The 23,298-nt window shown below is 48.0% G+C and overlaps 1 protein-coding gene across 2 annotated transcripts; it reads left to right on the forward strand.

Moving 5' to 3' along the window:
- Positions 1 to 10,955: 10,955 nt before the first annotated feature.
- KLHL38 (kelch like family member 38) lies at positions 10,956 to 18,761 on the forward strand. Of its 2 annotated transcripts, XM_012743317.2 has the most exons (4): positions 10,956 to 11,168; positions 11,599 to 13,195; positions 17,041 to 17,146; positions 18,049 to 18,761. In XM_012743317.2, the coding sequence occupies exons 2-4, from the start codon at positions 11,846 to 11,848 to the stop codon at positions 18,336 to 18,338; spliced, it is 1,746 nt and encodes a 581-aa protein (XP_012598771.2). In that variant the 5' UTR covers positions 10,956 to 11,168; positions 11,599 to 11,845; the 3' UTR covers positions 18,339 to 18,761. The 2 variants fall into 2 exon arrangements, with proteins under 2 accessions (XP_012598771.2, XP_075861161.1); XM_076005046.1 differs by lacking the exon at positions 10,956 to 11,168 and having other exon boundaries at positions 11,548 to 13,195.
- Positions 18,762 to 23,298: the final 4,537 nt, after the last annotated feature.

A 23,298-nucleotide genomic window follows, 5' to 3' on the forward strand; every position in this document is an offset into this window, starting at 1 on the left:
TTTATCAAGGCCCTCATAATTCCCTATAACATCCTAATTCCTTAGACTGGTCTTCTGAGGCCTCCATCTGCCTGCTCGTATATTCATCCAACAAATGTCCATTGAGCGCGTACTATGGGCCCAATGCTCTTGTTCTCATGGAGCTTTCCTTCTATTAAGGGAAATGGAAAATAAACAATGAAACATCACACATGGAATCATTTCAAAACCTGAAAAGCGAATGAAACAGATAAAACAGGGTGATGCGACATAGAGAGACAGGTCGTGGGGACACCTGTTAGGTGCTTCGTTAGGTGCTCAGATCAGGCCCGTTTGATGAAATAATGTCGGAGCTGAGCCCTGAACATCGGAGGGAAAAGCACTCCAGCAGAGGGAACAGCGATGGTCTCAGTAGCAGCCTCCCTGCAGCCCCGCTTCCACCCCTCTGCTGCCACGCTGGGGGTCAGCGGCTTCCCTGCCTTGGCGCTTTGGGTTTATCGCATCAAAAGTAGCGTCTTCGAATCCACATCTATTACTTCTTCAAGAGCCCCCTCCTCCAAGAATCTCTCCACAACCAGCCCTGCCATGTTCTCAGCACTCTCTGCCTCACCTCCAATGTCTGCGAACGGCCTCGGTAAACTGCAATGGACATAAAAGCAAGATTGCTATTCTTCATGCCTCCTTAGCATCCTGCCCGAATTCACACTGAATCCTCACGCCCTTGATTTTATTGTCTTGTTGTTTCACCTGGATAAAACTAGTCTCCTCCTAGAGGGCTGTTGGTCCTTCAGGGCATAGATCAGGTTTCCCGTTCCTTTTTGGTAGTCCAGGTTTCTCCTGGAACAGAGCTAGGCATTCATTCACAACCCCCTAACACAACTGTTTATAGGAGGAGTCGACTAGGTTGTCAATAAGTGTTTGTTTGACTGAGGGAATTAATTAGTAAGACTTGCCTCAAAACCACACAGCCTTCATTCTATTTTGCACCCTCATTATCTCAGTTTTATATGCAAGGAAACTAAGGCACAGGAAGATTGGGCATCTTGCCCCAGGCCACACATCTGGTAAGTGGTAAAGCTAGGGTTTAAACCCAGGTCTGCCTGGGTTTAAATCAGACGCTGCAACAACTCCGCATGACACTAAGAATGAAGGTCAGTATTCCCATCCTCGACTTTTCAATAACGAAACTAAAATTCATGAAAGGATTAGTAGAGGTGTCCTGGTTCAAGGACTGAGTTGGTACCAAAGCCAGGGGCAGCATTGGTGGCTGCGAGTGCCAAGGCCTCTGGCTCTCACTTTGCCACATCCCTTTCAGAAAGGTCAAAATTCCAGTCAGGATTCAATCAAAGGATTCAACCATTGCTGTGCCCTGGGCCGATTTTAACTGCTGCCAGGGAATTCCTGACAATAGGTGAAAATATCTAATGAAAGAGTAGATGGGCAGAAGGCCAGAGCATATGCATTCAGTTTAAATAACTTTCTTTCTTTCTTTCTTTCTTTCTTTCTTTCTTTCTTTCTTTCTTTCTTTCTTTCTTTCTTTCTTTCTTTCTTTCTTTCTTTCTGTCTGTCTTTCTTTCTTTCTTTCTTTCTCTTTCTTTCTTTCTTTCTTCTCTCTCTCTCTCTCTCTCTCTCTCTCTCTCTCTCTCTCTCTCTCTCTCTCTCTCCCATTTGAATAGTGGAGATCTGGAGGGATGGGGCAAGAAGCTAACATTTATCAAGCACCCCGAGAAAGTCAATTACCCTCACATTTGTAGTATGGGCTTAATGGAGGGCTGCCACATTTAGCACATAAAATACAAGACATACACTTAAACTTGAATTTCAGATGATAAGAAAATTTTAGCATAAATATGTACTGGGCAATGTTTGGGACATACTTATACTAAAAACCCTGATTTAACAAAGCCTACCCCATAGGACAGTCATGAGACTAAACAACACAGAGAATGTAAAGTGCTCATAGACACATGCCAAGTGAGTGGCAGTACTTGGTTGATCCTAGGTTTGTTCAAACTCTGTTTTGTTTTTTCATTTATAAAACAGTTGGAAATAGATAATTCTGGGCCCTCATACATACTAGAAAATTGTCCATCATGGAATATAGACTCATGGTTTAATAAGCAAATTTACTTCGAGAAAACATGGCTCCCTCAGTATGTGTGTGGGGCGAGTCTCTGCTCTCCCCTTGCCCCCAGGGAAGTTTTTGTCTCCATGAATAGTCCATTAGTTCTCCTTTGAGACAGTTCGCCTTGGCCTGAGGCAGCTTCCACGAAGGGGCTGTAACTGGAGAAATGGCCCCTAGCACACAGCCACCCCCACCCCGCTCCCATCCCCCACCCCTACCCACCCCCATCCCAGAGCAGGAAGTGGGAAAGAAGGGGGAAGGGGTGGAGCCAGGCGGCCAAGCCAGATAGGTCCAGAAAAGTTAGTTCCTCATGAGAAGTGATAATGGAAGAGGTAACAGGATAGGGGTTTTGCAAGCAAAAATAACTTGGCTGAGCAAGAGGAGAAAATGAGAGGGGAAACAGAGGGGGGGTGGAAAGTAAGAGGGGAACAGGGCCTAGGGAGAGAACACAAGGAGAGAGTTCGTGGGAAATGTCAAGGAGGAAAGGTCTTTTCTGCCTAAATCAGAACATCTGGGCACCTGCGTGATGTCCTGGGAGGAGGGAGATGTTTTCCGAAGGTTCTCAGAGAACCGCAGCCATAGCTGTGAGGCGACAAGTTTGTCTGCCATGCCCTGTGCTCCACCTGTTCAGTGGTAACAGCACGTCTGACCACCCCCCCTGCCCCCACTGCCCCACAGCCTCAGAGACACTGTTCTAAGGGAAGCACCACCTTAACACTCCCCTCTAACCAGCTGCATACTGCTCTGTTTACCTGTCCCAGGTACCCCTCTCCACCCCGACCAGCTCCTCTGACAAACCAATCACAGGACTGGAGCATCCTTTGTAGGGATAATTCACATTTTAATATCACCATCTGGAACAATCTCTTCCCCTTCTCTCCTGCACTTTCCTCCACTGTTGTCTAACTCATTATCTGCTCTAATCAGGCTGAAGAGAGGGCTAGCAGGTGGCCTGGTAGCAATGGGATCTTTGAGTGTCTTTCCAAGTACCCTCTGTGTGCAGCAAATATAGTAGGTATGTAGGAGATGGTTAAAATTTTGTGTTGGGATGAAACCATCAATCAATATGACCTGGTGGCCCTTCCAATTTCAGAAAAGATCATCCTTGTTACTGTTCTTATATAATCACTCCTGGAGGAACATCAACTGATGACTGGGAAACTCTGCACGTGATCGGTTTACCATCCCCCGCCCCCCATTGTATACTATTCTAGTTTAGAAGTCACAAACACATAAAGTTCCCCTTCAGGCACTTGCATTGAAGGAAATTCTGGAGATGACAATAGGAATAATGTGCACATCTCCCAGGAAGAATGGGAGATTCCTGGTTGCTATTATTACTGCCAGTATTGCGAAATGCCTTTGGGCAACTGACAATGTACGAGGTGTGATGAAGAGTTTAAATAGCAGACTTCCCGACCTCCAGCTCATGTCTGAAACTCCGTGGCCTGTATTGGCCTGCCCGTTGGAATGGAAAACATAAGAAGATACTCCCTACTTCCTTACCCAGAGCCCTGAGGGCTTTGGCAAGTTTTCCTAGGAATGGAGGTTACCAAATCAACCATGTTTACCTTTCCCCACTCTTTTTCTACCTTTTGATTATTCAGGTGTCAGAGAAAGTAAAGAGATGGCAAGGGAAGCCTTTATCCATCCAAGGGGCTCCTGAATCCTGGTAGGTTCTGAGGACTGAAGTTCAAGAACAGTGTGCAAAGCTGGTGTTCCAATACAAAACAGTGTCTCTCTAGTAGCGTCTATTTCCCACCGAAAATTATTTACAAAGAATGGTGAACACTCACTACAGCCCAGAAACCCAGGACTGATAAAAACCCTATCAGAACCTGAGAGTCACTGGAATAATGACAAAGCAGATGCGGCTGGCCAGAGAGAAATAGTGAATGACCTATTCACACTTTGCCTCATGGAAGACAGAAGATCCAGTTCTCTGAAAGTCAGTGAGGAGACACTTCCACGCTTCTGTTTCTTGACTCAGAAACCCAGAGAATAGACCGATCTTAAAAGTGGCCAGCTGTCCCCTACTATACAGGTGACATCTTTTGAGACAGCCAGAATACAGTGTTAGATACAGACACACACACACACCCTGAACAAAAATCTTTCTGCATCGTTTCAGAGACTGCAAGGAACAGGGCAAGATGTGGAAGACAATGAATAATGTCCACGCCCCGGATCCTTTGCATCCTAGAGTCAGCCTAAAAATAAACAAAAAAAGATAAAAATCACTCAGCTCATAAACTTCTATTCTACAATGCTTTTCCAGAATAAAATGGATGGTTCCCAGAAAGATTTGAGGAAAAAAATTTTGGCCCCAAACTATTATACCTAACCAAGTTGTTGTTCACAGGTGATAGGAAACAAAAAGAGAATCTTCTGAAGGATTGAGAAAATGCCCCTCTCCCATATTCTTCCTAAAAATATATCACAAATCAATGAACTCCACTTAATCAAAAGGTGAGTCAGAATGAAGCATGTAAGAATTAGAAGGCTGTGGCATAAAATAAAGGCAGTAGAATGTAAATCAGCCAAATACAGAGCTACGGGTAAATAATTGTTGTAAATATGATTCAAAAGCAAATAGCAAAGTAATCCTTAAAAGATATGGTATATAAAATAATTTGATGACTAATCTGAGCCTTAAACCTCAGATTATGTTTGCAAAAACCAGAAAATAAGAAGAAGTGAATGTGTCCTAGATTCCTTCTCTTACCTAGCAGAAAGTCAAAAAATATTCTTTTTCTCCTATTTTTGATCATTAGGTTAAACATAGGTTTAAACATAGAAAAACATAAGTTAAAAAATATTTTTGGAAAAATGTAATAAAGATCCAGTTGTGAAAATATAAATAGTCTGAAAAAGGCAAATGTAAGCAAACGTTCTCCCATGGCAGACTCTGCCACCAAATTGCATTATATCTCTTCTTTCCCCTTACTAATAAAGGGAAGAGGGATAAGATTTATTCCTGCCCTCAAGGAGCTACAACCTAATATAGAAGAGAGATGGAAATGTATGATTAAAATTCAGCCTGATGTGAGAGTTTTTCAAAGACATATGTATAAAGTTCTCCTTTTATGGGGACCCAGAATTCATGATGGAAGTGGGGTGAGGTGGTCAAGAGGGAGGTTGAAGAAGGCATTTCTTCAGAACACTTTGGAAAATAAAAGTATTGATTTGTCTGTCTTTCCTACCATTCTGCTCCATGTGGACAGAAAATTTGCTTATCTAGTATCTTCCTGAATGGATGGATGAAGGATGATGGATGGATAGATGATAGATGGATGGATAGATGGATGATGGATAATGGTTGGATGATGGGTGGATGTATAGATAGATGATGCATAAATGGATGGATGCTGGATAGATGGATGGATGGTTGAGTGATGGATGGATAATGAATAGATGGATGATGGATAGATGGATAATGGATAGATGGATGGATAATGAATAGAAGGATGGATAGATGGATAGATGAATAATAAATGGATAATGGTTAGATGATGGATGGATGTATAGATAGATGATGAATAAATGGATGGATGGATGATAGATGGATGATGGATAGATGGATGGATGGATGTTGGATAGATGGATGGATGGTTGGGTGTATGGATGGATGGATAATGAATAAATGGATGATGGATAATGGATGGATGATGGATAGATGGATAATGGATAGATGGATGGATAGATAATCAATAGATGGATGGATGGATGGATAGATAGATGATGGATAGATGGATTAATGAAGGATGGATGGGTAAATGACCCTTAGTTATTCAGATCCTTTCTTGTCCAATTCCCATTTCCCCTGTGGATTCTAACTATCCCCACTTTGAAAGCAGTAAAATTCACCCTCCCACTCAGTCCTCCTTCTGTAAACTTTCAGCCTTCTATTCCACCGCAGCCAATTGCCAAACTGTTCCTAAATGGCTCAGAGGAGGTGGCACCTCTGCCTAAATGCCTGTCTTACCATTGGGGAGTGCCTGGTTATGGGAAACAGAGAGGCCAAAGCAGTGTTAAATTATTCTTTGTGACTCACAGTGCTAAAAGAGGAGTGTAAGAAAGCATCCTTGGTCCTATTCTTTCTTCTCAGTTTGATTGAGAGCCCAGAAAGCTGATCTGTGGCGTAAATGATAGATGAGATCAGACTTGAGTTTGCAGAAGAAGTGGGGGGTGGAGGGTTGAGGGGTGGCAGATAGCGGGTTATATCAACAACCCACTAGCATTCCTGATGTCGTCTCTGTTGGCCTTTTTTTTTCCCTTACCCTCCCTAGGGGAAAAAAATATGAAGATATTTTCTGGTGGAGGGGCAGAGTGGAGGAAGAGTGGGGAATGCAGGCATCTGTACTACTGGCCTAGTAAAAGTAGCATTAGGATTTTAGCTCCTGGAGGACGGTCGTCATGGCAACCCCTGGACTGAAGGAGCAGGCCCCATTGGGCCTTTGTCTGGAGTACAGAGTCCTTGTTCAGCTTTCCACAGGCCGGTTAAAAAACAGACCCAGCTGGAAGATACAGACACAGATAGTTGGGCTCTCACATGTATGGGGAAAAAAATTTAAATCACATATCAAGAGGCAAGTTTCTTCCTACAGCCTCCCCTAATCTGGCTGAGCTGTCTGCTTCTCGGATCTCTCCTCCACCTCTGTGCTCCACCTGCGGACTGTGGGAACAGCAGACACTGATGCTGGTGGGGAACAGCCTTCCAGTGAGAGAGCAGCCACCACAAGGGCCTCTGTGTGCATGTTTGTCCATCCTTGAAGCACAGCTCTTGGGAGCCCCCACGGCTATGGTTCCCTAACAGTGCAAGGGAACTGCTTGTGGAAGGGGCTAGAAGACAGCACAGCCCTGAGGGGGTCGGGAGGACTGGGGTGGGGTAGGCTGGAGCATGTTTTGTTTGGCTTCCTGGCTGTCATTGTCAAACCTGCAGCTGACCTGAACCAGTCTGCCCTTTCTACAGGGACCCAGGCCGGGAGCGCCCAGGTGCGAAAGAAACCGAGGCCTCCTGAGTCAAAGAGCGCTGCAATGTCGATCGAGAATCTGTGAGGAAAATGAAGGCTTTCTGAACTGGCAAAATAAGAAAGAATAGCAGCTGGCGGCTCAACCAGCGCTGCTTTTCTGCTCCCAGCCTCAGGCCAGAGACGTGCAGGAGCTCTGAGGCGGCCCTACCCGTGAGGCTCAGCTTCTCAGGGTCCCCTCCCAGACCACAGCTTGCAGAGGACGTCTCAGGGCAGGAACCATGGGAGGGTGAGCTGGAAGGGCCAGGTGAGAAAACAAGTGCAAAGGGGTTAAGTGACTTGTCCAAAGACACACACAGCCAGTCCATAGCAGAGCCTGGGCTGAAATCCAGGCCTCCTGGAGACTGAGTAGATCATGAGGAACACAGCAATTGCTCAAGGAAACGGCTAGAGTGCACAGGAGACCAAACGAGACACTGAAAACCAGGCACCAAGACCTACTGGAATGTAATGAGGTTATTTTCAGAGTCATAAAGAAATAACCATAATTTACCATGAATCTACCTGTCCCAGATGCTTCACATGTGTTATTTTTCTGTGACAAGGATGGTTATCCCCATTGAACAGATGGGGAAACTGAGGCTAGGAGAATGTAAGTCACTTGCCCAAGGCCACACAGATACCGAGGGAAAATGCCAAGATTATCCCTAGCCCCTCTGCCTCCAAAGTCTGGGCCTTGATTTGTTATGATGCTGACTTTCATCAAAAGAAGGGACAAGGAGCTGAATGTCCTCATTTATTTTAGGTTGCCATATGTTCAGGTCCTAGACTAAGACATCCTCTAGATGAAAATTAAGACAAAATGTATAAAACTCTCTGAGAGAACTAGATCCGTGAATAGGCTACTTGTGGTTACATGTAGATGGTAGAGACTCCTTTTTGGACTGGGCTTGGTATTATATGTGTGTGCCTGCTATGTGATAAACACCAAGACTCTCTTTTGTGTTCTTTCCTGACATTTAATGTAAGACCAAAATTCTCCTAGTAGGCCAAGCCAACAGAATGAGGCCTGTTTGAAACATTAGTAACCAAAAGATTTAGCAAAATTGGCCAGACATTGACATTGCACACCAAGGCTCATCTGAACGCCGGACAGGGCTGTATTCCAGAAGGTCTAATTAGTTAGGAGATGTAGGAAATGCAAAATCCCTGCCAGGGAACGGTGCTGTGTTAATTCACTCCCAGGAATCCTGTCTATTACCCTCGCACAAACCCACAGCTTCCTCGCTAGCTGGAAGAGAAATAACACAGGCATGTCAGAGCTATAAGGAAGTTATTTTTTCATCAAAGACAAAAGCACTGGCTTTGGAGGTAGGAGGACCTCACGTCAGTTCCCAACCTGAACTTGACTCTCGCTCTGCCATATGGAGCAATTGTACTTTTCACTTCCCCACATTGTTGGACTTGATTGGAATGAAGATCAGGGCTGCACCAGAGCACCATTTGCGTTTCAGTCTACACACCAAGCTGTCTGCAGCAGCCCTGCTAAACCCACACAGCAGATGGGGCGTGAAGTCCACCCAACAAGGCTCCCTCTCTCCATTCTCCATTCTGTTACAGCTCGATTCAGGAACTATATACAATCCACCCACTGTGTGCCGGGTGTAGTGCTGGGCGCTGGGGCTAGAGAGACAATGAAGTCAAGGTTCCTGTGGTCCAGAGATTTCCACTCTACCAGGAGAGACACAAACAGTAGACATAATTGCAATGAGGTGCGAGGCATGTCATACTGGAATGTGCACACGTGGAAGTAACATTCATAGGGCATCGGGCAGGTGGGTAGGGAGGAGGAGATGGGCATATTCACACTTAATGGGTGTGGTGTACGATGTCTGGGGGTTGGGCATGCTCGTATCTCTGATTTGGGTGGTACAAAGGCAATGTATGTAACCAAAGTGTTTGTACCCTTGTAATATCCTGAAATTAAAAATTAAAATTTAAAAAATAATAAAAAGAAGTGCATGGAGGAATGGAAACAGTACAGAGGAGTGAGAAATTAATTGTCTGAGAGAGTCAAGGAAGACTTTCAGAGAAGTGATCTACAAACTAAGTTTTTAGAGGATGAACGGGAGCAGTGAAAATGACGGACATGGCATAGGGAAGAGCACATGTGACAGCACAGAATAGAAAACAGAGGCCCCCAGGCTCCTTGAGGAAGTTGCCCACTCGCCTGTTATGTCACCAGCACGGCTCAGAAACCCAGGAAGGGTCACCAGCTCCAACACCTGTAGGAACAGCTCCTCTGTCTTGCTCCTTGTTTGTGCCTCCGTGGGTCCCTGACCCTCTTGGCTCAGGCCTTCTGCTCCTAATTCTGGCCTCCATGCTCCTGGCCCCAGTAACACGTTTTGGACACACTTTCCTGATCGTGACCTTCTGGACTCTTTTGGGCGAGATCCACTCTGTGATCTGCAACTCCTTCCACCCTGCCCGGTGGTACCTGCAAGGCCAGCCCAGCCTCCCCAACAGGGACCAGACGCATACAAGGACGAGTAAGTTGTCTGATGGGGCAAGACTATAAAATATAGGTGGGAGAAATCATGGTTCCGGAAGCAAGCAGGAGACCAATCTGGCTAAAGAGTCCTGGAGACACGGGGAGCCACTGAAGAGCATGACGCAGGGAAGTGGCAGATTCTGACTTGCCTTCCCAGGTGTCTCCTGGGTAAGGACAGGGTGGCCGTGTTGGAAGGAGAAGCACTAGCCACAAAGAACAAAAGCAGCACGGGAGGCTGTTGCAACAGTCTGAGCAAGATGTGAGAAGGACAGAAAGTCAGGCTTCCCCACCTGGTGGCTAGTACAGTCACCGACCTCCCTGAAGGCAGTGGCAGGACAGGCCTGAGGCCCCTTTCAGTCTCCCCAGTGATTCGAAAGCCTCCATGTGGCTCTGATTCTTATCACTGGAGGCTGCCTTCCCCCCCACTTCCCTCCTCCTCCTCCTCCCCCTCCTCCTCCCCCTCCCCCTCCTCCTCCCCCCCACCTCTCTCCTTCTCCTCCTCCTCCTCCCCCCACCTCTCTCCCCTCCTCCTCCTCCTCCCCCCACCTCTCTCCCCTCCTCCTCCTCCTCCCCCCACCTCTCTCCTCCTCCTCCTCCCCCTCCTCCTCCTCCCCCACCTCTCTCCTCCTCCTCCTACTACTCCTCCTCTTCCTCCCCAGAGCAACATGCCTTGCCTCCTGCCTCTAGCTCAAGCCTGCCAGACAAGAGAAAATGGAAAAGTAAAACAGAAAAGGAAGGCTGAGCTATAAAAAAGATTGCACATGTCTGGGAGAGGCAGACACAACCCGGAAGCTCCTGGGGTGAGGAGGCCCAACAAAGGTCTGGTCTTTCACGAGTCTGGAAACTCCAGGGTGCTCAACAAAAAACAACTGATGTCAGGATTCCATCACCTTAAAGCCTGGAGGAGGAAGTCACAGCCCTCTCCGCCGATTCTGCCAGGCAGATGGTGGGAAATAGAGAGCCATTGAACAGCACCCACAAGCCCGTGTTCTGGCTTCCCCTGTGACCACCTGCCACTTTCAACGTGGCCCAGAGCCATCTTCAGTGACTCTCCATAGGTCACAGTAACCTGTTTACAGACATCTAGAATTCCCAGGTACTTTTAGGACAAGGGACTCAGATGGTTCCAAGTGGGCAGTAAAGTCTTCTCTAAGAGAAGCTGTTCCTCCCGATCTATTTTTGCCGATATAAACACTTGCCAAGGAAACAAGGCATGTGAGCATGCGCGGGCCCTGCAGGCCCTCGGGTTGCTGCAAAAGGCAACTGGAAAGTCACATGTCATAACAGTGGAAAGTACATATGCAACTATTCTTAGCCCTGGAATGTATACACTGTCTCCCTGCCCAGCAGTCCTTGCACAAAGCTCTAGAAAACTGTGAAAGTGCCTTCAGCATAAACAAATCCAGAACTCTCCTAGGACAAATCATTTGCCAACTAAAGGAAAGGCCTGGGGGTTTATGGTTTCGCTCGGAGCGAGAGGTGGAATCTCTCTGGGGGGACGAGTTGGACTAGGCATCGGTGGATGTCACTGCAGCAAAACAAGGTAAATATCTCTAATGCTTAATTCTTCTGCAGGTAGACTGACTGCCAGCTGTCATCCAATAAACCAGGGTAATGTTAGGTCTCTGCTTTCTATTTATTCCATCTTTAAAACAAAACCAGAAAGGCTCTATGAAGTCATGTTTTTAAAAAATATATGTATATTGCAAAGGCCCATTTTCATCCCTCATTTCTGTCTGGTTACTAGAGGGCCACACCCCCAGGATGTCACCCTCAGGGAATGACTAACACCCAGAAAGAGATGTTTAGATGAGTTTACTAAATAACAAACATGCCAAGAATCTGGAAGAAGGCTTACGCATGCCTGCTGGTCAAATGCATGGACTGTTGTCTTGTTACAGGCTAACATTTCAGCCCCTGGCAGCCAAGTAACTTCCAACAACTCTGGTTTTTGTGGTTGTTTTTTTTCTCAGATTAGCTGAAGATGCTCTTTGCCTGTGACCTTTGAGACTAATCACAACCAAGAAGAGACCTGTCAGCTCTGAGGTCTGGGGTCTGCTCTTTCCTGTGCGATATTCCTGGTGACACCCACAGCCATCTTGGTGAAGGGACATAGATGCGCCGAGTCTTGGAGCCCCCACACCTTGAAGCCTCCAGCACATGCCACTAAGGAAGGCTTGAGTCGTGCTCCCTCCCAGGACTTCCTCTCATCTCTGCAGGATGGACGCGGAGTCGCCAGATGGGCTGCTCTTCAAAGACGGTGACTTCTCCTCCGACTTGCTGCGGCAGCTCAATGGCTTAAGACAAAGCAGGATCCTGACGGATGTGAGCCTCTGCACCGGCACCCAGGAGGTCCCCTGCCACCGCAATGTGCTGGCCTCCAGCAGCCCCTACTTCCGGGCCATGTTCTGCAGCAGCTTCCGGGAGAACAGAGAGGCCAAAGTCCAGCTGAAAGGCATCGACTCCCCGACACTGGACCAGATCGTGTCCTATGTGTACACGGGGGAGGTGCGCATCGCCGCCGCCAACGTCCTTCCCTTGATGGAGGCGGCGTCCATGCTGCAGTACCCCAAGCTGTTTGAGGCCTGCTCCTCATACCTGCAGAGCCAGCTGGCCCCCAGCAACTGCCTGGGCATGCTCAGGCTCGCGGAAATCCTAAGCTGCGAGACCCTCAGAAAAAAAGCCAGGGAGGTGGCTCTGACGTACTTCCCAGAGGTGGCCGCGTCTGCTGACCTGAAGGAGCTCCGCGCCCTGGAGTTGAGAGCCTACCTCGGAGACGACGGGCTCTGTGGGGAGGAGGAAAAGGTGTTTGAGGCTCTCATGGCTTGGATCAAGCACGACCTCCAGGCCCGGAAACGACATGTGCAGGAACTGTTCGAGCAGGTCAGGCTCCAGTACATCCACCCAGCCTTCTTCCACCACTTCATCGCCAACGACGCCCTCCTGCAATCCTCACCCGCGTGCCAGACCATCTTGGAGACGGCCAAGAGGCAGATGTTCTCTTTGTACTGTACCAGCGTTGCAGACTGCAAACCCCTGTCGTATGTCCCTCCAAGAAACTCTTACCAAGATTTCCTCATCCTCTTGGGGGGACGGAAGGACAGCCAGCAGACCACCAGGGACGTCCTGCTGTACAGCAGACAGACTGGCCAATGGCAGAGCCTCGCCAAACTCCCCACCCGCCTGTACAAGGCCTCGGCTGTCACCTTGCACCGAAGCGTCTACGTGCTCGGGGGCATGGCTGTCAGCTCAGGGAGGAGTCTGGTCAGCCACAACGTCTACATCTTCTCCCTGAAACTCAATCAGTGGAGGCTGGGGGAGCCCATGCTGGCAGCCCGCTACTCTCACAGAAGCACTGCCCATAAGAACTTCATCTTCTCCATCGGGGGCATTGGGGAAGGGCAGGAGCTCATGGGCTCCATGGAGAGGTACGACAGCATCTTCAACGTCTGGGAGACTATGGCCAGCATGCCAGTGGGGGTTCTCCATCCGGCCGTTGCTGTGAAAGACCAAAGACTCTACCTCTTTGGGGGAGAGGACATCATGCAGAACCCTGTGCGCCTTATCCAGGTAAATGGCTGGTTCTGCCCATCATGTAAGTACATGAATGTGTGTGTGTACACACATGCATAGACATGCACATGCATACACATACATACATATTTACACATGCACACATATACATACCCATATACTGATACATATGTGCACATACATGCATGCAAACATATGCATACATGCATGAATGCACACACATACACACTTGTCATTTGCAAGGAAAGAAGAAAGGAAGGGAAAGAGGAAGAGAGGGAGGAAAGAAGAATCATTTTCAGCAAGATTTTTTTCAATTTAGGAATTCTTTTGTACAAGATTAATACATTCAAAGGTATATCAAATACAATCCCTATCCACGAAAAGTTTATCTTAATTTCAGGAGAAAAAATATATCTAAAAATTCAAGCTGGAACACACTGAATGTCAGATAGTGAAGTCCTATCTATAGGAATTTGGCAGATGCTTCTAACCTAAATCAGTAAAAGAAGATTCCCAAATCTTGGGCCATACCTCTGTTACCAAATCTCCTGGAATCGGACCTCAGATCTGCTGAATCAAAATCTCTGTGTGGGATCCTAAAATTCATGGTTTACAAGAGACTCCAGGGGATTCTGAGGTACAGCCAGGTTGGGGAGCACCTCCCTTAAATGACAGGTAGATACTAATTTCACTAATAAGCTCTCCAAGAAGTACGATTAATAAAGGCCACATTCCAGAATATTAAGTGTTTTCCAACTCTATGCAAGTTTCTCGTAATCACTGCAGTTCATCTAATGATATGAAAAACTTGAGCAATGAGCTTATTATTACAGATAATCAAGAAGATCCCATGAGATCTGCTTTGTTCATTTCCAAGAGTTATGTTGAGCACCAAGCCCTGTGAAGGCCTCACAAGAGGGAACGGCTATTACACATAATGCTCAAAGAGCTGACAAGACCAGTGCCATTCAGATGCTGCACAGAGAGGTGCTCTAAGCCAGTCTAGAAGGAATCAGAGAGAGCATTAGGTTCAGGGAACATTGGAGAGAATCCTGTGACTCTGGCTGAAGCTGACTTGAGCAGAGAGGCAGGAGAGGAGAGGTGGCAGGTGAGGATGAAGATCAAAGAGGAGGTGGAGGGTGGGGTGGATCCTGAGAGAGCATGGAACAGAAGCTGTGATGTGGGCAGAGATGAGGGAGCTTCTCCACCATCTGAAGCAGGAGTCTGAACTGTCTACCGAATTGGGGGGGGGGGGCTGTTCCTGGGTAAAGAAACAGCTTGTCCAAAGGCCCTGAAGCACAGAGGGACCCAGCCCCCTGCCTTGAGGACATGAAAGCATGAAAATTAGTTGCAGCCCAAAGCAAGGAGAAAGGCAGTGTGCCAGGGGGTAACTGGGAGGGGTATTAGTCCTCATGTGATCTCCATCAGCCCCTTCCAAAGCTACCTGAGCAACCTCCTCTACCCAGAGCCCTTCCTATAAAAATTCTGGAACATTCTTGAGGGATGGGTATTTGTGGAGATGAGGCTGGTCTTGTTAGGCTCTGGGCCTTGTCAAGGAATTGGGATTAACCTGGGAGTACCTGGACGTCATTAAAGGGTTTCAGAGAGGGTGGGTGAGGTGATCAAATTTGCATTTTTAGAAGTTCCCTCTGGACACCATGTAGAAAAGGGATTGGAGGGACCAGAAAGAACAAAAGGAGGAAAATTGGGAAACTCTTCTAGAGTTCCAGGCAAGGGATAGTGATGGCTTGCCCTTGGTTGGTGCTGTGGGGATCTTTTTCTTGCCTTCACTTCTCCAGCCCATATTTTCAGCTCTTCCTTGATCATCTAGGCAGATTCTTAGTCTTTCCAGAATTACTGTTCCAAACCGTGCTCCTTTACTTGAGCTGGGAGAGACATTCTGCTCCCGTCCAAGCTCTGACCACACAACACAGACACAGCAAAGCGCTTCCATGTAAAGCTAGAGCTCCTCCCTCTCTTTTGGCTATTTTTCAAAATAGAGTCAACAACTATGCTGGATTTCACTTTGCAAAATTGCCAGCGACTTCCTAAGAGCAAAATGCAAAGCTCAAAAAAGCTTTAAGCTAGCATATCAAGAGACACATAGTACGTCAAACAAGATCATCGCAAAGCCAAAAAGTATTTAGCCTATGAGTGAGCCTTTTACACTGCAGCAGTGGGAAGAGAGAAAATAGTCAAAGTATTAATTTGGGTCTTTTTCTTATCTTCTTAGCACTAGCTTAGAAATGGAAATTTTACTCATTCAAATATAGTTTAAAAGGAATGCTTGGAGTCATTTGACAGAGCAGGTTGGATTTTTCAGGCATAGGTTGGGAGTTTTTTTCACAAGATGGTTCATCTGCACACATGCATTCTTTTAATGACCATACTGCAATAGGTTCACTATGCAAATTGTACCTGTGCATGTACCTTTCCACCTGACCTCCTTTCTATCTAGATGGCATTAAGCAAGTCCTTTACCATAGCAAGGCATCACTTCCTCCACTGGTCAAAGATCATCCTTTGTTATGCTTGCCCCCGCCTCTCTGGGGAATTATGAGGATTATAAGCAAATATTTAATCTATTTTTGAAACCATACCCAAAGCTGATAGAGAACAGAAGGTCAGGAGGCAATTACTCACTCAACTAAAATGCAACCAGTGTTTGCTTTTCTTCCAAGGATCCCACTTTCCAGAGAGTTTGTCGCCTACATATTTTCAGATGAAATTATGAGGTTTCACAGCCATTGTGACTACCCCTGTCTCTAGCACTTGGCCCCCTCCAGGCTCCCTGACGTGAAGGACTGACAGAGACCTCAAGAGGGCCCCAGTCTCAAAAGCCTCCATCAGGAAAGGCCACATTTTCCTGGCCCCAGGCAGAGCCACAGGCCTGGCGGTTAAGAGCATGAACTCTGGGCTCAAACCAGACCAGCTCTCCCACTCGCTGAAGCTGTGTGACCTTGGGCATGTCACTTAACCTCTCTGGTCAATAGGCTAATCTGGAAAACGGGAGGACATAATAGTACCTACCCCATATGATGGTTATGAAGATAAAATCTGATAAAATAATAAAGTCTTTAATAACTTTGACAAGTATATTTATGTGGAAAGAATTTCCAGTGAAGAATACTGCACCATTATCCTCTGTAAATAAATGTTTGTGTTCCTTCTTTTATCATATTAATATAAAATCCATCCTATATGTCTTGTACTAGATTTTTCTCATAATGAGCTAATTTACATTTGCTATTTGGATTTTAAACTGAGGACAGTAACAGGAGAACAGGTTTTGGGAATGGTGATTTGACACACTGTTTGAGAACACGCCGAAGCAGCCCGACCCTCCTCTCTGGTCTTTCTTCCCTTCCTCGTGCTTCATTTTTCCTAAGGCTCTAATGACTTTCAGGCATGAACTGTTCAAAAGCCTTCCTCACTTAGCCTCAAATTTGTTCTTGGCTCTAGGACCCTCTTGGATACACCAGAACATATAGGAATTTAAACATAATGTAGAAATAAAAATTACTGGAAAATTGTTGGTTTTCTGAACACCTAAATTGTTCCATTTGTCATTAAAAGAAAAAAAAATGTTCTAAGCAAGGTAAGTGAAACATATACTACAATGCAGAACTCTTGGTCCACTGTATAGAAATCCAGCCACTGATCGATCGATCACATGGGGTCACATAAAGACCAATTTCCAATAATATTCTTTTATCTGTCATTTAATAATATTTTGTTTATTAACAGTATTGCAGGTATATTTTTTAAACTGGAGAAAAATAGAAGAAAAAACACACTCCTAGTTCACCTTCTTAATTACTACTTCTGTCTTTAAAAAAAAATATTTAAGTTGCGGTGACATGGTTCTGTTCACCCCTCAGGTTTATCACATTTCCAGAAACACGTGGTTCAAAATGGAGACTAGAATGATCAAGAATGTGTGCGCCCCTGCAGTGGTGCTTGGGGAGCGGATTGTCATTGTGGGAGGTGAGTCGGAACACAGGATGGCTGGGCTGGACACAAGCTTGACACCTCACCTCCCATGGAAAGAACAGGCACTAGCAGGCAGATGTTATTCTACCAGATAGTCCTTTTAACAGCACGTCCATCCAACCAGGGGAGCGTGGACAATCTGACAAAACTCTTTCCTCATCCAGAATTTCTCCCTGTCTTTATCTGGAAACAATGGATGAAATGCTACATATTTCACAGAGTTGTTGTGTTAATAAACGTACTCCTGTATCTAAAGTACTTAGCACTATCGCAGACACATGGTAAATAAAAAATGCTTCCTGTTGTTAATAATTTTAGCTACTGATAGTTATTTCTCTGTCATCTCAGTATAGTGTCATGGTTAAGAGGACTAGTTCTGGGTTAGATGGACCTGGGTTCAAATCCTAGCTCTGCCACTAACTGGCTACGTGCTGTTTAGCAAGTTACACATCTTTCTATGCCTCAGTTTGCCCATCAGTAAAATGGTGATCCTAAAAGCACCTACCAGATAGAGCTGTTGTGGGGACTCACATCTGAGTTTCCAAAGGCTCCTTCTTGGAATTTTTATAGCTCTTGGATGGGCATATGAGAGATGAAAATGCCAGTGAGGTTGAGAAAGTTACTGGGACTGGGAGGCAGCTCCCAATCTGAGAATAGCTTGCGTGTTCCCTTGACTCAGGGTGAAGGATGCCAGGCCAGAGCCAGACAGATCTGGGTGCCAACCCCAGCTCTGCCACAGGCCGGGCCTTGGTGGCTTGCCACAGCACCCCACACCCCAACTCAGAGCCCTGGCCTCCGTGTCAGGCAGCGGCGGGGATCAGAGGCAGCCGGGGACGGCTGACCTCCCGTCCCAGACGAGCAGTGCTGAGCTTGCCCACGTGGCATTTGGTTCTCAGGTTACACAAGGAGGATTCTTGCCTATGACCCTCAGTCCAACAAATTCGTCAAGTGTGCGGACATGAAGGACCGGACCATGCACCACGGGGCCACGGTGATGGGGAACAAGCTGTATGTGACAGGCGGGCGGCGGCTGACCACAGACTGCAACATTGAAGACTCGGCCTCCTTCGACTGCTACGACCCTGAGACGGACACCTGGACTTCCCAGGGACAGCTGCCTCACAAGCTCTTCGACCACGCCTGCCTCACTCTCCAGTGTATACCCCACAGGTCCCCATTTCCATGAGGCTGGACGAGAAACCTGCCTCAGTCGAGATGCCTTCTGCTGTAAGGGACGGAAACCCAGCTCCAAAGAGCTCAACCCTAAAAGGATTAACAACAGGGAGAGCTCACAGGACTCAAGTGCCAGAGCGTGGAGGCCTGGAACCAGGCATAGTATTGCTGGAACTAACGCTCTCAACTCTCTCTCTCCCCTCCCATCTCTGTCTTTATCCTTCTCTCCCCTACCCCCATGTCCTCTCCCTCTCTCTCTCCTTTCTTCCCTTTCTACCTCATTTCTATGAAGCTTCATTCTACAAACGAGCTTCTTTATCCACACAGGGTGAGGACAATGATGACTGACAAACTCAGACTCACATCCCCTGGCTTTGCATCTTCAGGAGAGCACTTTGCTTTATCTATATTTTAAACCCATAAACGATGCTGATGACCCTTATGGCACTCCATGCCTACCTCTCGAGCTGGAGCTGGTCACTATTGCCACGGACTGAGCTGCTGTAGCTGGCTAGTCCTGGATCACGTCCCCAGGGGCAGAGGTGGGGTTGACTATTGTGACTGACAGCCCACATAGCCAGATAGAAGCAGGTCCCCAAAAGAAGAAAGTCTGGGCTGAAAAAGGCCACATGTGCCCAGGGAAACCCTGAAATCTGGAACAAGGGGACCAAGAGATCCAAGAGGGTCCCTGGAAGCACTTGGTCCAGGTGGCAGCGTGAGAAATTGGCCACGACTGTCTTTCTCTGTGTTCTATGGACATAGTACATTGAAATTCCAGAGAAGTATGTGCAATTCCGTATCTAGTGTTTGTAAAATTATCCTGCACCATCAAAATAAAGTTTGTTTCTGGTGCCAAATGATGTTTTTCTCCATCCTCGGAGGAGCTATAAAACTGCAGAATTAATCGAGATTTTCATTTTGGTAAATGTTATGAGAATTGCTCTTCTCGGGGAAAGCCAACAAATTCCTTTGGAGCTTACAGCAATCGCTGCCCTCGGATGCCAGGGCTGACGACCCCTGTCGCGCCCTTCGTCTCCAAGTGTCCCCACGCTGGCTCGGCCCCCAGCTCAGGAATGAGCTGAAGCACAGAGCAGCGGTTCTCAGTGCTGCCTGCACATTGCAATCGCCCAGGAAGACGTTTAACAACAGGGACTGAGCCCCACTCGAGATGGACCAACAGGGATTCTCAGAGGTGGGGCCCAGGACTCTGTATTTTTGGAAAGCTTCCTAGATGGTTGACATGTGCAGTCAGGGTCAAGAACCGCTGCCCTGCTCAGCCGTGGGCACCAAAGAGCTTCATGGCTGGTTCTCGTCTGTCCTGGCCAGCCCTGTCCCAGCCCAGCCGTGTGAGCAAAGTTCTCTCCCCACCAATGGAAGCATCTGGAATGAGTCTTGCTGCCCTGAGATTGGAACCAGAGGGCACCCTCCCAAGCGGTAGTCTTCCTCCCCACCGGCCCCCTGGGTCTAGGTTCTGGACTTTTCCTTTCTTCCTAGTTTGTATGCCTTGCACTTTGGCTTCTCCTGCTGGGGTCTGAAGCTCTGCCCTCCTTCCCAGACCACTTGGCAGTGGTCCAGAGGTCCCGCCTGGATTGTCAGCCCTGCCCCAGCTTGCACACTGTCCCCTGAGCTGCAGGCTGGGGACATGCATTGTATTCCACCCTCCTCTCTCTGAACTCCTCTGCTCAGGCTCTCAACCCTGCTCGCCCTGAAACTGCTCTTGGGAAGACAACCAATGACGCCTGCAGTGCCCATTTCTCTTCCCTGTCCTAGTTGCATGGTCAGCAGCAGAGGACACCGCTGGCCTGTCCTTCCTGAAACCCCTTCCTCACCCAGCTCTGGAACACCACCTGCTCCTACGTCCCCTCTGACTCCCCAGGCTTCATTCTTGTCTCCTCATTTTCCTGATGAATAAATGCAGGTAGACTCCAGGCTCAGTTTTCTCTAATTCCAGGCCCCACTGCTTACCCTACCACTCCACTGTGATATTAAATAGATACCTCCAACTCAGCGTGTTCGAGACCACGCTCACCTCACCAAACCTACTCCCCCCAAGGCTTCCCCACCCCGGGAGAGGACAACACCTTTCCTTCAGTGTCTCAGCCCCAAGCCACGGGCTACTCCTGACTCCTCTCTTCCTCCCATACTCTGTCTGCGCCAGACATATCCAGAGCCAACCACGTCCCACCACCCCCAGCACTAACTCGAGTCCGGCCACCACCTTTTCTCATCTAAGGTGTTATAACGGTGCCATTCCTGGTCTCTGCTTTCACCTTGGCCTCCTGAATCTCCTCTCGACACAGCAGCCTGTGTGATCTTTTTAAAAACATAACTCAGAATTGGTCATTCCCCTGTTTAAAACCCTCCGAACCTTTCCAGCTCTCTCAGCTGAGCCTCGGGACCTGCAAGATTCCCCCACTCCCTGTGGCCTCTCTGCTGTCACCTTTAGTGTCATTTCCCACCATGTCCCCCTCACTCAGCATCAGCTGTGCTGCCCTTCAGCCTCCCTCCTTCCAACAGGCCCCACTTTCTGCTTTCACACTTGCACCCTCCGCCTGAAAACACTTGCCCAGCTTGTCATACCCACGTGTTTCACTCCCTACTCCCCCGGGTCTCACGCCTTCCCTGACCCCCCTTCGCCCACTCCACCCACAGATCCTGTCTGCCGGGCCCTGAAACCAATCACAGACGCCAGCTCCTCTGTCTCCACTGCCAAGCGCTAGCCACCCTCACGCCCTGGGGGCACCCGCAGGGGATCCCTCCTGGCACAACAATCAGAGTAATCTTGTTAAAGCTACTCTCCTGCTTGAGATGATCTGTGGCTTCCCTGAGACCTTTGCACAAAGCCCCCCATCCTTCAGGCATCTTCTAGGGCCTTCTAGGATCTAGCACCTGCCTATCTCTCTGGCCCCATTGTTCTCAGCCATCCTTTGTTATTTCACACCCTCCTCTCTCTTGCCTCAGGCCTTTGCATGTGCCATTGCCATGACCTCTCCTACCACACTTCTCCTACCACTTCACCTGATGGAATTTCGAGGAACACCTTACTCTGCATCGAGGAGGCCTTCTGAGCACCTCCGCCCCAGCTTGGGTCAGCTCTCCTACTGAACGCCTCATTAACCTCTACTCTTCCCCTTTGAGACCCTCGTTCCATTTATAATTATCTGATCACTGTCTTCCCCTATATATGCCTATATCTGTCCTGTTCTCCTCTGCATTCCCAGGGTTGGCCCCAGTGTCTGCCACATAAGTTACAGGTGCTCAATAAACACACGTTGAGTGAATTAAGGAAGAGTAAATGAATGAGAAGGCTGAATGTGCATTGTCTCTGGGAGCTCCATCTCCAAATCAGAGGTAAATGAATGTCCCGCTAGTTCAAGCACCCCAACTCCTCTGCTAAGGGGTCATTCATCCTTCCTTCTTTCCTCCCCATCCCGATCCTGAACAGAGTCTGGCAAGTCTGGGTTGAGTTCAAACATCTGGGTAAGCCCGAGGGTGGAGGGCTTTCTCCAGCCTGCCCCATCTGCCTGGAATTAGAAGTGGAGTCTTCCCATTTATAAATGCCTTCTGTGGCCTCCAAAAATCCTTGTCAGAGACTTGCTAACACCTTGACTTTCTCTTCCTTTCCTCTCAGTCCAATATTTAATAAGCTGCCAGAGTTTGTGGCTGCTCAACGCTGGTCCATGTCTCCCTGGGGAGCAGAGGAGCTATGTAAATCGCCTCCCAGGATTTATAAAGAAAGATGGCACCAGGGCCAAGCACATTGCAGGCCAGCTCTGCGTGTCAGAGAAGATGCCCAGGTGGCAGACAAATCCACACACCTGCGCCAAACCCAGTACCTGAATGGGGTTTTGCAATAAACCCTCAGAATATGAGAGACCGTTTCCAATCTGCTGAGGACAATCCCAACCCAAAAAGAAAGAGGGATGGTTTTGGCACAACGCTTCCTTGGCCTCCCTGGCTGAGTAGAGAAGCACAGTCCATAGCCGAGGTCCAAATATATTTAGCTGGCAGCAGTTAAACTGAAACATTTTAAGTAAAAAATGTCAAATGGCTTGACTAATCATCTCAACAGGCGACAAGGGAAGGTGGAAAAAAACAAAGTGGAGCAAGAGCTAAGCAAGAGAACACTAACAAAAAGATCAAACACCCTGTCCCAGAGTCAGACCGAGAGTAGGAGAAGGAGCCAGCAGGGAGAGTGGGCAGGAGGTCTCAGCACTGCACACCTCACCCCAGCCCCGACTTCCGGGGGCATCTTGAAAGAAGGCCTGGCTGTCCTGAGGCCACCGTTAGACCATTCGCTGGCCTGGACATGGCTAGCCAGATACTGCATTGGACAGTGCACTGGCAGAGTGGCATGGCCGCAGCAGGACAGAGTCACTAGAAGTGCAGCCCCTCCCTGTTCAGACCCTTCCTGAATCTCTGCCCACACGCAGTGGGGGCTCCGATGGTGAACCCTCCAGGCCGGGAACATTCGCTCTCCATCTGGGTCGTCCCCTCCTGCCTCATCCTCTTCAGCGTCTGCTGTCTCTGGTGAACGACACGAAGTCCCAACGTAGGCTGAATTTAACTTCACCACCTATAACAAAAATCTGTAGTGTCCCAGAGGACAAGAACTGTGACTGGTGTTACTCAAACATGCTATCCTTCCCCTAGCCTCAGCCTGCCACGTACAACATACCTCTGTGCCTTTGCACATGCTAGTCCCTCTGCTATCATGCCTTTCCTTGCCCTGCCTAGTGAACTCTTATTCAATCCTCATATTCTCTGTGGCGCCTTCTCCAACCTTCCTACCCAGGCTCCCTTCCCTGATCCTGGCACCCTTCCCATTGTAGGCTAGAAGTCCAAAATCAAGGCGTTGGCAGGCCACGCTGCCTCAGATGTCTCCAGAGAAGAACCCGTCCTTGCCTCTTCCTAGCTCCTGGTGGTTCCTAGCAACCCTGGGTGTTCCTTGGCTGGCACCTGCATCGCATCAG

The sequence above is a fragment of the Microcebus murinus genome, chromosome 7, assembly GCF_040939455.1.
Source record: "Microcebus murinus isolate Inina chromosome 7, M.murinus_Inina_mat1.0, whole genome shotgun sequence".
In the NCBI taxonomy this organism is placed as follows: Eukaryota; Metazoa; Chordata; class Mammalia; order Primates; family Cheirogaleidae; genus Microcebus; species Microcebus murinus.